A 13681-nucleotide genomic window follows, 5' to 3' on the forward strand; every position below is an offset into this window, starting at 1 on the left:
TTAGAAGAGATTACTCCTAGCTTTCCTAACTTCAATAGACTTGCTTAACTGATTTAGAAGTCCATAATTGATTTTAAAGAGCTAAGATACTGGCAATACTGACAAATGAGTCGTGAGATACAGGATCAACAGTTGTACAGCATTCAACAGTTTCTGAAGCTATTACTCTGTCAATAGAATAATTTATGTTCAGATTTATAACACAACATCAGGAAGAGGGGTCACGAAAGATGAGCATAGTTTAAAAAGGCAGAGAAGCATGTAAAATGTTTCAAGATAATTCTTATTCAAGTTTATTATTATTATTATTATTTATGATAGTCACACACACACGGGGGGGGGAGAGAGAGAGAGAGAGAGAGAGAGAGGCAGAGACACAGGCAGAGGGAGAAGCAGGCTCCATGCACCAGGAGCCCGACGTGGGACTCGATCCCGGGTCTCCAGGATCGCACCCTGGGCCAAAGGCAGGCACCAAACCGCTGCACCACCCAGGGATCCCCTCAAATTTATTATTGAAGAGAAATACCATCTATGTCTAGAGGTGCTCTGACTAGCTAAAGTTTTACTCCATATAAGTAAAATTATCAATTACAAATGAAATGAATGCTTATTTTTTAAAAAGTGTGTTGTATTAAAAAAGAAGTGTGTTGCTTTATACAATCAAAACTCACACACACTACCCCACCAAAAAAAGAAAAAAAGGAATCCACTATCATAGTTGGAGATTTCAACAAACCTCTATAAAAATAGATCTAAAAGAAGAAAAAGAAAGAAAGAAAGAAAGAAAGAAGAAAGAAAGAAAGAAAGAAAGAAAGAAAGAAGAAAGAAAGAAAGAAAGAAAGAAAGAAAGAAAGAAAGAAAGAAAGAAAGAAAGAAAAAGAAATAGATCTATCAGGAAGAAAATTAGTAAGGACAAGTTGAACTCAACATGAGCATCAGTCAACTAGACATAATTGACATCTATGGACTACTTCATCCAAGAGCAGAACACACCTTTTCTTAAGATCATGTGGAATAATCATGCAATGTGTACTCTCAGACCACATGGAATTAAATTGAAAACCAAAATACAATGATAGCTGGAAAATCACGGAGTACTTGGAGTTTAAATAACACACTTAAATTTATTTATTTTTTAAAGATTTTATTTATTTATTCATGAGAGACACAGGGAGAGAGAGAGGCAGAGACACAGGCAGAGGGAGAAGCAGGCTCCATGCAGGGAGCCCGACTTGGGACTCGATCCCGGGTCTCCAGGATCACACCCTGGGCTGAAGGTGGCGCTAAACTGCTGGGCCACCAGGGCTGCCCTTGACTTTCCCTTTAAAGGACATACACACATATACCAGTAAATTAACACCAGGTACCATGAGAATGAAATGGTTTCTTTCTTTTTTTTTCTTTTTTTCTTTTTAAGATTGTGTTTATTCACTCATGAGAGAGACACAGAGAGGCAGAGACACAGGCTGAGGGAAAAGCGGGCTCCATGCAGGGAGCCTGAAGTGGGACTCTACCCTGGGTCACCAGGATCAGGCCTTGGGCTGAAGGTGGTGCTAAACTGCTGAGCCACCCCCGCTGCCCAATAACACACTTTTAAATAACACATATATCAATGAAGAATTCTCAGGAGAAATTTTTAAATATCTGCAACTAAATGGAAATGAAACTATAACCTACCAAAATTTGAGGGATGCAGTGAAAATAGTCCTTAGAAGGAAATTAAGTAATACATATACTGACATACATATTATTTCATACATATGGATGTTTCATATATTATTTCATTATATGCATTTATCCAAAGAAAATCTAAAATCAATCATCTAAGTGTCTACTAGAAAAATAAAAGCAAATTAAATTCAAAATAAGCAGAAGAAAAATAGTAAAAATTAGAGTAGGAATGAATAAAAATGAAAGTGGAAAATCAATAGAGAAAATCAATGACACTAAAAATTAGTTCTTTGAATAGAACAACAAAATTGATAAGCCTCTAACCAGACTAAATAAGGATAAAGAGAGCACAAATTATAAATATCATAAATAAATGTGAGAAGCTCACTCCAGTTTCTGGACAGCAAAGGGATAATAAAGAAATACTATGAGCAACTCTAAGTCCACATTTAATAATCTAGATGGAATGGGCCAATTCCTTGAAAGACATTATCTGCCAAAACTCACACTAGTGGAAACAGGCAATCTGAATAGACCTATAAAGAAACTGAGTCAATACTTAACCTTCCAAAACAGAGAGCACCAGGCCCAGATGGATTCACTGCTAAATTCTACTACTTAAGAAAGAAATTACACCAATACTCTCCAATCTCTCCTAGAAGATAGAAGCAGAAGAAATAGTACCTAACTTATTTGACGAAATTAAAATTTAGGTATAAATTTTTTTAAATGTACAAAATCTACATGAGGAAGACTATAAAACCCTGATGAATGGAAAGCAATGAAGAAATAGAGAGATATCCTATGTTGATGGATAGAAGACAAAATATTGTCAAAATGTCAGTTCTTCACAAATTGATGTATAAATTCAGTACAATTCCAATCCAAATCCCAGCAAGTTATTTCGTGCATATCAATATACTAATTCTAAAGCTTATATGGACAGTCAAAAGGCCCAGAAGAGCCAACACAATACTGAAGAACCAAATGGGAAGACTGATGCTACCTGACTTTAAGATTTACTATAAAGCTACAGTAAACAAAACAGTATAGTATTGGTGAAAAAATAGACAAATAGATCAACAACACAGAATAAAGACCTTAGAAATAGACTAACACAAATATAGTCAACTGATCTTTAACAAAGGAGCAAAGAGGCAATATGACGGAAAAAGGATAATCTTTTAACAAATGGTGCTAGAACTAGACATTCACCTGCAAAGAAATAATAAAATAAAATAATAAAATAAAATAAAATAAAATAATAAATTCTAGACAAAATGATACCTGCCCCTAAAAAGAGAATAAGTGCTCTTGAAAAACCGACTTAGAGCTTAGCTTTCTCTACTAAAGTGAACTCTTCAGTAATAAATATTACATGTACACATCCTTCCAAAATCATCTATACTCTTCTTTTCATACCCTAGAACTTCTAATACTACTTGAGTTTTCAAAGGCCTACCAATTCCCTAATGACAAAAAATTATTAGCAGTAATCTTCACTATTATTTAACATGATTTTTTAAATTACTGCAAATGTATTTATGTCAAATGTTTATTTATAACATATACCGAGGGGTGCCTAGCTTGCTCAGTCAGTGGAGCATGCAACTCTTGATCTCTGGGGTTGTGGATTTGAGCTCCACATTGAGTGGAGTGATTAATTAAAATAATATCCTTTAAAAAATGTCAACACTATAAAAAAATAACATACAGAGAGATGATAATGTCATAAGGATTCACTGAGTATGAACCATGTTACATATTCTTCTAGATGCGAATTCTCATTTAATTTTTGCAACAATCCATATAATAGGCATTATTTGTAGTTATATAAGACTAAAGTGAGATTTTGAGAGGTTAAATAATTTCCCAGCATCTCATAGATAGTAAAAATTAAAGTTATATTAGAATCCATTCTTGTTGCCATTGTCCTCACTCTGTATATTCCTTTACTTACACAGAGACTAACACCAAACATCAATACCTTAATAGTGAAAAAAAGTTGTTTCCATTTATCAAAGTGAGTAGTTATAATCAGTCTATTATATCTGTAGCTGATCTGAAGTTCCTCTGGTAACTGAGTTACTTCCTCTATCATTCAGCTCTGTTTTAATGTGCTTTTATTTCCATTAGCCTCAACCCTGTCTTAACTATAATGAATGAAATATTTGCATACTCTTCACAGGAAATAAGGGGCAATTCAACCTTCTTGGTTTTTATAAGTTAATTTTGGGAACCATAAATCTTCAGATTATCTGTAAGTTATTTTCAGAACAGGACCGTCAAAATCACGCTCTAAGAGCTGTAAAGATTATAGTATCTATAAAGTAAGTACAAACTCTTGGAGTAAAATGTTTAGTGTTAATCAAGAACTGTCCAAATATCTTTTGATAATTCTCTTGTTTCCTGGGGCCAGTATCACATATAAATTCAAACTAGTATGGATGAGGCTAGCTTTCAACTTGGATAGGAGACTTTTGGTTATGTCTCAGAGGTGGTACCAAAGGAAATGATATTATTGACTCCACAACCATTGTTCTCTGAGGAAACTAATGACTCAGCACAATGGTAGCTGACAAAAAAGAGATGCCATATTTCAATTGAGATGTCAAATATTAGCTCAATACACTGACTCAGCCACAAGATTAAGCTTTGCCTTCAGGTCTTGGATTACCTTTCTTTGAGTGTCTTTTTTTCATCCCTAATCTTTTCCATAGTGAAAATCACAACCCTTTTTCTTTTCACAATTACAATTTCCCAGTCATTAGGAAAATAGCTACTGTATTAAATTCATTCTGGAGAATTATATTACCATCTACAACTAAAATGATTGGGCTTTGGCAAAAAGAACCAGTCAGCTTGTACAAAAACAATTTGATGATTGTTCTAACCTGTTGAAAGTTCTGCTGTTACAAAGAAGAACCAAAGAAACAATCATAAAATAAATCTGATGGAAGAGAAGGAAGATTCTGCATGCAAATAAATATCTTTCTTTCTCTACTTAACTGCCATTGCCTAACTTTAACTCAAACTAAAACCAGTCTGTTAGCATGATAAAGACTGGAGAATCTCATTTACTGAACCCAGAGATTGCAATCATCACAATCAGCAACAGACAATTTCAGACAGATCTCAGAAATGTTTTTAAAAGAATTGCTGCACAGATGTCATCTAAGAGTTAGGATAGTTTTTTGTTTTTTTGGGTTTTTTTTTTAGATAAGATACCTATTTTTAGTTTCATTTCCTGGTGTGGAGTTTCATTCTAAAACTTTGAGAGGCACAAGTATTGTGTTACTTTTTTTTTTTAAGAGCGTCCAATTTATCTACTAAAAATCTATAATGCTACCTAAACTTGCTTTGAGAATTCTCAGTCATGGATTGGCAAAAGCACAAATTATCCTAATGTCCCAAACACGTAATTTGTCAACATAATTTGTTAGCTCTAGCAGAGCTAGATTTTTCTTTATTAAAAGAAAATCATAATCAGAAATAAGACTTGAGTTTCTTCTCTCTAGTGAACAGGAAGCTTTCCCCACTTACACAACAAATATATATCAAATACAGTAATAACATATCATAATAAATGATTACTGAGACTGCTTTAGCAGAAAACTAGTACAAAAAAATTTGATAGTGACATAGTTTGCATATAGTCACTTAATGGCATATTCACCATAAATTTATAGTGACTACAACATCTCCAAGATACCTAAAATTCAAGTCACTCAAATTTTTAGCACCTAAGTCTTATTTTCTAAAAATATTTTATTTATTTGAAAGACAGAACACAAGCAGGGGGAGGCAGACGTGCAGAGGAAGAAGAAGCAGACAGTCTGCTGAGCCGGGAGCCTGATGTGGGGCTTGATCCCTGGACCCTGAGATGATGACCTAAGCCAAAGGCAGGCATCCCAAGGGGAATTCCACTTGTAATAATGGTAGATTAAACAGTCATAAGATACTTCCTACATAAATACTTCTCACAAAAAATAACTAAAAACTGAATAAGTTTTTACAAAATAAATAAAGATTTTCTAAAAAGTGACTATGACTGACCTCGGGGTGCTCAGATCAAACATTACTTCTGGGTGTGTCTGTGAGGGTCTTTCCAAACGAGATTAAATTTGAATCAGTGACTCAGAAAAGCAGATGGCCTTCCCCAGTGTGGACTGGCATCCTCCAATTTGTCTAGGGCCTGAATAGAACAAGAGGGATTTGCCTCTTTTCTTCCAGTCTTACTGCTCAAACTGAACTGCCTCATTTCATCTTCTGATGTTGGATGGTTATTTATACCATTAGCCCCCTGGGTTCTCAAGCTTCCTGTAGTGGACTGAATTATACCCCTGTCTTTCCTGGGTCTCCAGTCTGCAGATGGAAGACTGTATGACTTTGCAGCCTTCATAACCATTTGAGACAAGTCTTCAAAATAAATCTCCATGTCTAGATTGACCTGCTATGGTCTGAATGTTTGTGTTCTTCTAAATTCGTATGTCGGAATCCTCACCCCTCAAAGATTACAAGATGAGAGCTCTGGTAAGTGTAAGGAACTCTCAGGAATGGATTAGTGCCTTTATTAAAGAGAATCTAGACAGACTCCTTGCCTCTTCTACCTTGTGAGGACAGAGTGGCTGCAAACCAGGGAAGAAAGCCCTCACCAAATGCAACTATGCTGGTGCCTTGATCTTGGACTTCCCAGCCTCCAGAACTCTGAGCAATAAATTTCTGTTGTTTAGAAGCTAAGTTTAGATTCTGTCTATCTCCCTCTCTATTTCCTCTTGATTCTGTGTCCCTAGAGAACACAGAATAACATAGCAGCAAAGAACTAACATGATAGAAAGGCCTTAACTACCAGGGAAGAGATCAAAAAGCCAAAGAAAGCACAAAAAACCTAGAGTGGTAAGCACAGTTTTGCTGCAGGAGCATTTCGTGATCCAGAGAGGAGGTAGCTGAGACTGAGCAGCCTTGAGAGAGTGTGACCCTTCTAAGGATTAGGACCCTAGTAAACCACCCTCCTGTTTAAGTCGAAAATTCCATAGACTGCACCTTAAAGAATAACTGGTATCAGGGAAAGGTTAGAAGCTTATCACTAACCATCCTCTTTTTCACTTTTGTACAAAACAACAACAAATACGCTATTTGCCATAAAAACTCATTATTAGTTTTGCACAGTGCTAGGCTTTTGCTATAGGAGTTTTGCCACCTTTATGTTTTTTTTTATTTTTTTTTTTAATTTCTCAATAGCAGATGTCCCTTGGCTGGAAACAACTTTCTTTACTGTGTCTAGAGAATACTTTATACACATAATAACTTATTATTTCTAAGAATCTTGTGAAGCAGACACAGCAGGTACTATTCATACCCTGTTTTCCACAAGAAGGAGCTAAAACTCAGTTTAAGTGCTCATGAGCACGTAACTGAAGACAGGAACTACCACTAGAATACTAGTTCTTTGATTACTTACCCAGTGTTGCTCACCCCCCACTATGTTACTATAATAATCTAGAATAGTATCTTTCTACCTTCTTGGTAAAATTTCCAGTCACCCCACAAAGATGTTTTTTCAAAAGGCTCCTGTATTTTAGCAGGCATTCATGCTAGCCTACCCATGTGGTTGGCTGTGTCTAATGTGAAGACAACCTTAGTTTCTGTGGATGTGGGACAGTGGCCCTCCATTGCTAATAAGTGGTGGGAAGAGGTGTGGATTCTTTTTCACTCCAGGGAAGTGACTCATTTGCAGAGTAAAAAGATGGAAATTTTTATAAATGATTTATACTTGACCTATCCTTGTAAAATTGGTCCAAGAGAATTTCAATAAATCCTGGAGACATAAACATCCTTCAGGCTAGGAAGTTATTCACAATGACTCTAATCATATGGAAACTGAATTCTGAAATATGTTTATCACTCCATTTTGTACCAAGTTCCTAAAAGCCAGCCCTGGAAGAAAGAGAACCTGCTGGCTGTCAATTGCTGCATCAGCCCATGGGATTCCCCAACATGTCACTGCATCACAGGTGTAGTGAAAATAAGGCCTATCTTGTGTGCCTTGAGGCACACACAAAAAAAAGCTCTTAGGGTTCCCCAATTAAAAGTGCTATAAATGTCCCACTCTGACGCTGGGAAAGGTAACAGAAACTGTGATACAGATCTGTGGTTTGCATGCATCATCATATCACGATGCCACATAGGCAATTACTATGTCCTAAATATTTAGCTCTAGCTCAAATTTGCTAGAAAAGGTGACAGCAATGAGTTTTAACATATCCAGAAGCAGTTTGATTTTTAAATAAACTCTGCCATGTTAAAAGGAGAAATTAAATGGCCAGTTCACAAGGTCATCTGACAAGTGATGTGTGGGGACTGTACAATGGTCACTAATAAGACCTGGTCAGATTTAGGTAGGAGGGTGAAGGACATTTGAAATGAGGATATTCTTTGAAGTGTATTATACTCCAACCATACTGAACTTCTTTCATTTCCTTAAGTGAGCTTTCTCATCTCCAGACTACCTCACATTTGCTTTTTTCCAATCCAGAGAAGAAGTAATGTTCTCCCTCTCCACTTAACTTATACTAAACTGTCAGGTCTATGCTTATACGTCACTCCCACTAGGAATTTCAGGAGGATTCCTATTATTAGTTATTCATGTTGTATATTCCCAGAGTAATCTTCATTTTCTCTAATCAGAGCCCTTTCTAAAAGTATGGTTAGTGTTAGATAAATGGTTTTTCTGCTAGCCCTGAGGTCAGTTCAGGGAATATGTCTGACACACTTTTGCAACCCCAGTACCAATTCACAACTGACAGGGAGTGGTACACAATGGGCAAACAATGAATAATTTTAAGTGCTCAGGGAAAAAATAAAATAAAATATTTTTAGAGGCAGAATGAATTGAAAGTCCAAATGTTAGCATTCAAAATTATTGTTGGACTTTGTCTTAAGCTCAGGGTTATAGACCTTAACCTTACCTTCTTCTTCCTTTTCAGTTCTTAGTGCTGAATTTCATGTTAAAGTTTAAGAATACACACATTGATTAAATTCTCTGAGAGTTATAGAAATTCATAACTTGTCTTGAGGTGGTGGGGTGAGAAAGAAATTAATCTGCACATAACATATAGAAACTTCATTTATATCAAAAAACAATTTTATTTCATTGTTTAAATGCATGGATAGAAAACCATAATTGTGGAAAGTAGGATATTGTCTCAAAAAACAAAGATCATCTCATTTTAAACTCTGATTATATGCTTTTCACAAACATCACACCTTAAATATAAGGAAAAGTATAAATCTGAACATAAAAGGATGCATACACTAATCAAAGAAATTGGAAAGGGTCAAAATAATAAAAGACGAAGTAAAATTTAATCTAATAACAAAAGTTGTTATTAGAGATCAAAAAGGACTTACAATGATAAAACATCAATTAGACAGAAAAATATATCATCCAGAAGTTATATGAACTAATAACATATCTTCAAAATCCATAAAGCAAAGGTTGAAAATGAAACATATTGTTGTACATGGAACACTTAGCAAAATAGACAATATGCTAGGCCAAAATTATGTATAAATATATTACAAACAACAGAAAATCATGCAGAGTATGTTCTCTGAATGTACTGGTATTAGATTAGAAATCAAAGACAATTGTTTGAAAATTAATATACAACACGTCTAAGTATCCCATGAGTCAAAAGACAGATGAAATAGAAATATTTTTCAGTTAGCAATTATGAAAATATGGTATTTCCAAACCTATGTGCTACACCTAAAGTAGATGGTCTACAATTAATAAAGCTTGAAAGATAAATATCTAAAAATTTAAAAGGAAGAAATAAAATTGGCATTATTCACAGATAACAGTAATGTATAAGTTGAAAATCCAAAAGAATCTACAAACTATTAAAATTAATAAAGAAATTCAGTAAATTTACTGGATTTACAAAAATCAATTGTATCTTGATATGAATGCAAACAAATTGGAAAATAAAATCTACAAATAATGACACTAAAACATCAACTATCAAGAAATACAGTTAAAAAAAGATATATAGTAATCCCTCTTTAGCCTCACGGGATACATTCCAAGCAACCTCCCTGCCACCCCACTATGAATGCCTGAAACTGTGGATAGTACAAACTCCCTGTATACTGTTTTTTTCCTATACACGCATACCTATGATAAAATTTAATTTCTATATTAGACACAGTAAGAAATGAAATAACTAATAATAAAATAGAACAACTATAACAATATACTGTGATAAAGGTTAAGTGAATGTGCTCTCTCTCTCAAAGTATCTTGTATTGTACTCACACTCCTTCTTGTGGTGATATGAGATGATAAAATGCCCAGGTGATGAGATGAAGTGAGTGAACGACACAGGCTTTGTGAGGTAGTAGTGTTAGGTTACTATTGACCTTCTGAAAATATGTCAGAAGGAGGATCATCTGCTTCTGTATAAAGTCTGACCACGAGTCACTGAAACTGCAGGGATGGGGGTGGGGGTGGGGAATACTATAAAAGATTTCATACTGAAAACTACAATACACTCCTGAGAGAATTAAAGATAATCTAAATAACATTAGTTTTGGATTAGATTCATGGGATATTAATGGGTGGGAAGGTTCAACATTATCATATCATCTCTCCCTTAGTTAGTCTATAAAATCATTATAGTGCCAATAAAAATTTCAGTAGTTTTGTGTATGTGTGTATGTAAATTGACAAACTGATTATAAAATATATGATACATCTCGAAGCTACAGAAATTAAGATAGACATATTATACAATCGACATTATATAACAAAGCCTAATAGACCAACAGAACACTATAGAAATCAAGCTACACACATAAGGCTGCTTGATTTACATTAGGGGCACCACTGCCATTCAGTGAGGAGATGATAAGTTATCCGGGGACTACATAGCTTGTAGTATATTCGGATAAGGAAATATCACATGGCAATGTAAAAGGGTAGAATTCTGCTGTTTTATAACAACATGAATGAATTTCATGGATTATCTACATGAAGGCCAAAAACAGGCAGCACTTATCTATGGTAAAAGAAGTCAAATATTGGCTACCTTGTGGAGTTTATTGATTGGAAAGGACATAAGCAACTCTTCTGGGTTACTTTTAGTGCTGTGCATTTTTATCTGGATGATGGTTTCATGAGCAGAATACATAGGTTCATCCATCAAGCTGAACAACTAAGATTTATGCACTTTATATATGTTATACCTCAATTAAAAAAAAAAAGTCCAAAAGAAAGAGCAGCTTACAAAGAAAAGTTCTTGAGAAGGAACCAATTGCAAGAAAACAAGAAACAGAAACAGAGAAATCTGAAAATTGAGAAGAGTTTTAAGAAGAGAATGACCAGTGGAGGTGGGGGAGATTGGGGTGGGGTGTTGATGGGGGGGGGGTTGTGGTGGTTACTGAAGGGTCCTTTGAATTCAGCACCAAAAGAGGCCCCTGAGGAGGCTTTTTTTGTGAATTGGAAAAGCTGAGTCCAGTTTTTAATGATCTGAGTTATGAATAGAGCACAAGAAAACACTAGAAAACAACTGTAGTATGTTAATCCTTGCTCTCCATGCAGGGACAGAGAAAGGATGGTAGCTAGAGAAGGATGAAGGGTAAGAGAACAAGTGCTTCATTTTAAGTAATAATAAGACTCTGGATTGTTCCTTAATATTCATAAAAACTATTTCCAGTCCAAAAACCTAACTAGATCTCAAGTCGAATTCAGCAAAGAAATCCCTGCTTTTTCAATCAGAAAAGAAGGTGTATACTTCCAATTAAGTTTGGAAAAATACGTACTAAAATTTGAAGTTACTCTTTACTATAAACTAACCACCTATTGGTTTAAGCATAGCAAAGAGAAAGTTTACAGAATGCTTTACCCTGGCAACACATATCAAAATATAGCCTTCAATTCAATAATTCTTTTATTAGTAGTAAGGGTAGAACATCCATAGGCAGATCATTGCTAAGTGGTAACCTCGTTTTTTATCGTTCCATGGAAGTTCTGTTTTGTTACACATGTTTTGGCATTTTTTTCCCCTCCAAGTATCTCTGGTTCTGGATTTGTCATAGACTTTTACTTTATTAGTCAATGCTACCAATACTCATGCACAGAAGTATATCTCCCTCCCTCCCAGAAAGGACATATAAACAGTAAGTGACTTACTATAATGTGCTGATAAGGATCTATAAATGACATTTTGGTTTTAATTACAGGAAATCTCTTCACACTTCAAAGGTCTTCTCTGGCACTCAAGCTTCTTTAAAACCTACAAAATAAACAATCACTATTGTTAAGCTTCCTCTTGGATGCAGTTCTAAGATTTAAATTATGATAAATATGAATCTTAGGAAGTAAAAGTCCACCCAAGGGAACCAGATAGACTGAGTTCCCAATTGTTTACATGACCGAGTATACACACATAACTTAGGGAAAGGGTAAACATATTTTGATAGTACAGCTAAATTTCCATATTTATTTGTTCAAATTTATTCTGTTAGTAGTTATTAGGAAACTCCAGATTTTTTTTTGCATTGGCCAAGTATTTCATGAGACATTCCTTGAACTTACAAAAAAATTAAAATTATTTTTGTACTGTTTCTCATTAAAAAGCCACATGTCATTGTTTTCTCAATTGGGCCAGTGTTACACAAATTCATAAGAAAGGAACATTTTTTTACCTTAGCTATTTGTTAAGAACTTACATTCTTGTTGAATTTCCACTTCAGCACTGATATATTTTAAAAAGTTTACTCATTCTAAAATACCAGTTTAATCTGGAAGCAGTTAAAAAGGAATGAAAAATATGAAAAAATAATGAAGAAATACTTTATATACTTTGCTTTCTTCTACAATTATTCTATAGTATTTAAAATTTAAAAAAATATTCAATAAACATTTTGTTCTTCCATCATAGATATTTTCCCCCCAACATATACCTATATGTTAGTATTCTATATGTGTCACATCTAATTTGGAACATCTTTTCAAATGTCTTTGTTGTTTATGATAAATACATAAATTCTAAAACATTTTTATTTCAGAATAAAATGTATTAAAAAAATGTCAAATGTTTCTTTTCTTTTTAAACATCACATTTCTAAAGTTATACAAAATAACTCATGGTTAATTTTACAAATATGAACTATGGAAACAAATCAAGAATAAAGTATAATCACGATTTTATTTTGATGTGTAGCTTTCCAGACTATCCAACGCATATTCATATATTTAAAGTAAAAAGGAAAAGGATTTGAATTTTGCTTTTACACAAATGCGATCTCATGAAGTGCCTTTGAATTTTTAAATTCACTTCATCATTTTTAAGCAAAAAGAATAGCATCTATTTATTTATTCCTGCCTTTATTTTTAAAGGCTTAATATTTTTTAGAGCAATTTTAAATTCACAGCAAAATTGAGAGGAAGGTACAGAGATCTCCCCATATACTCTCTGCCCCCCAGCCCCACATGCAGTGTCTCTCTCCTTACCAACATCCCCTACTATAGTGGGACATTTGTTACAACTGATAAACCTGCACTAACACATCATCATCACCCAGAGACCATAGTTTATCTTAGAGTTCACTCTTCCTGTTCTACATTCTATGGGTTTTGACAAATATATAATGACATGTATCCATTATTATGGTATCATGAGTATTTTCACACCGTAAAAAATCTTTGTCTATTCTTTCCTCCTTATCTTTCAACCCCTGGCAATCACCTATCTTTCTACTTGTCTCCATTGTTTTGCTTTTTTCAGAATGTCACATAGTGGCAATCACATAGTATGTGATTTTTCACATTGGCTTTTTTCAGATTGGGTTCTTTCACTTAGTAATATGTATTTAATACATTTTCTCCGTGTCTTTTCATGGCTTGATAACTCTTTTTTTTTTTTTTAGATCTGCATAATGTTACATGGTCTGGATGTACCACAGTTTATCCATTCATCTACTGAAGAACATCTTGGATGTTTCC

General features: G+C 34.4%; 1 protein-coding gene across 7 annotated transcripts in view; it reads right to left on the reverse strand.

The window, feature by feature from the left end:
- Positions 1-13681, reverse strand: part of PLA2G4A (phospholipase A2 group IVA) — a 152721-nt gene that overhangs the window by 111732 nt on the left and 27308 nt on the right. For 4 of the 7 annotated variants that reach the window (XM_055319440.1, XM_055319438.1, XM_055319441.1 and 1 more), the window contains one exon: positions 11867-11969. In XM_055319440.1, the coding sequence (XP_055175415.1) occupies positions 11867-11899 (33 nt within the window). In that variant the 5' untranslated portion in view covers positions 11900-11969. Of the gene's footprint in view, positions 1-11866; positions 11970-12405; positions 12478-13681 lie in introns of all 7 variants that reach the window. The other 3 variants (XM_055319437.1, XM_055319435.1, XM_055319439.1) reach the window with 1 other exon arrangement.

This window comes from Nyctereutes procyonoides, unplaced genomic scaffold (assembly GCF_905146905.1).
Source record: "Nyctereutes procyonoides isolate TBG_1078 unplaced genomic scaffold, NYPRO_anot_genome, whole genome shotgun sequence".
NCBI classification, from domain to species: Eukaryota; Metazoa; Chordata; class Mammalia; order Carnivora; family Canidae; genus Nyctereutes; species Nyctereutes procyonoides.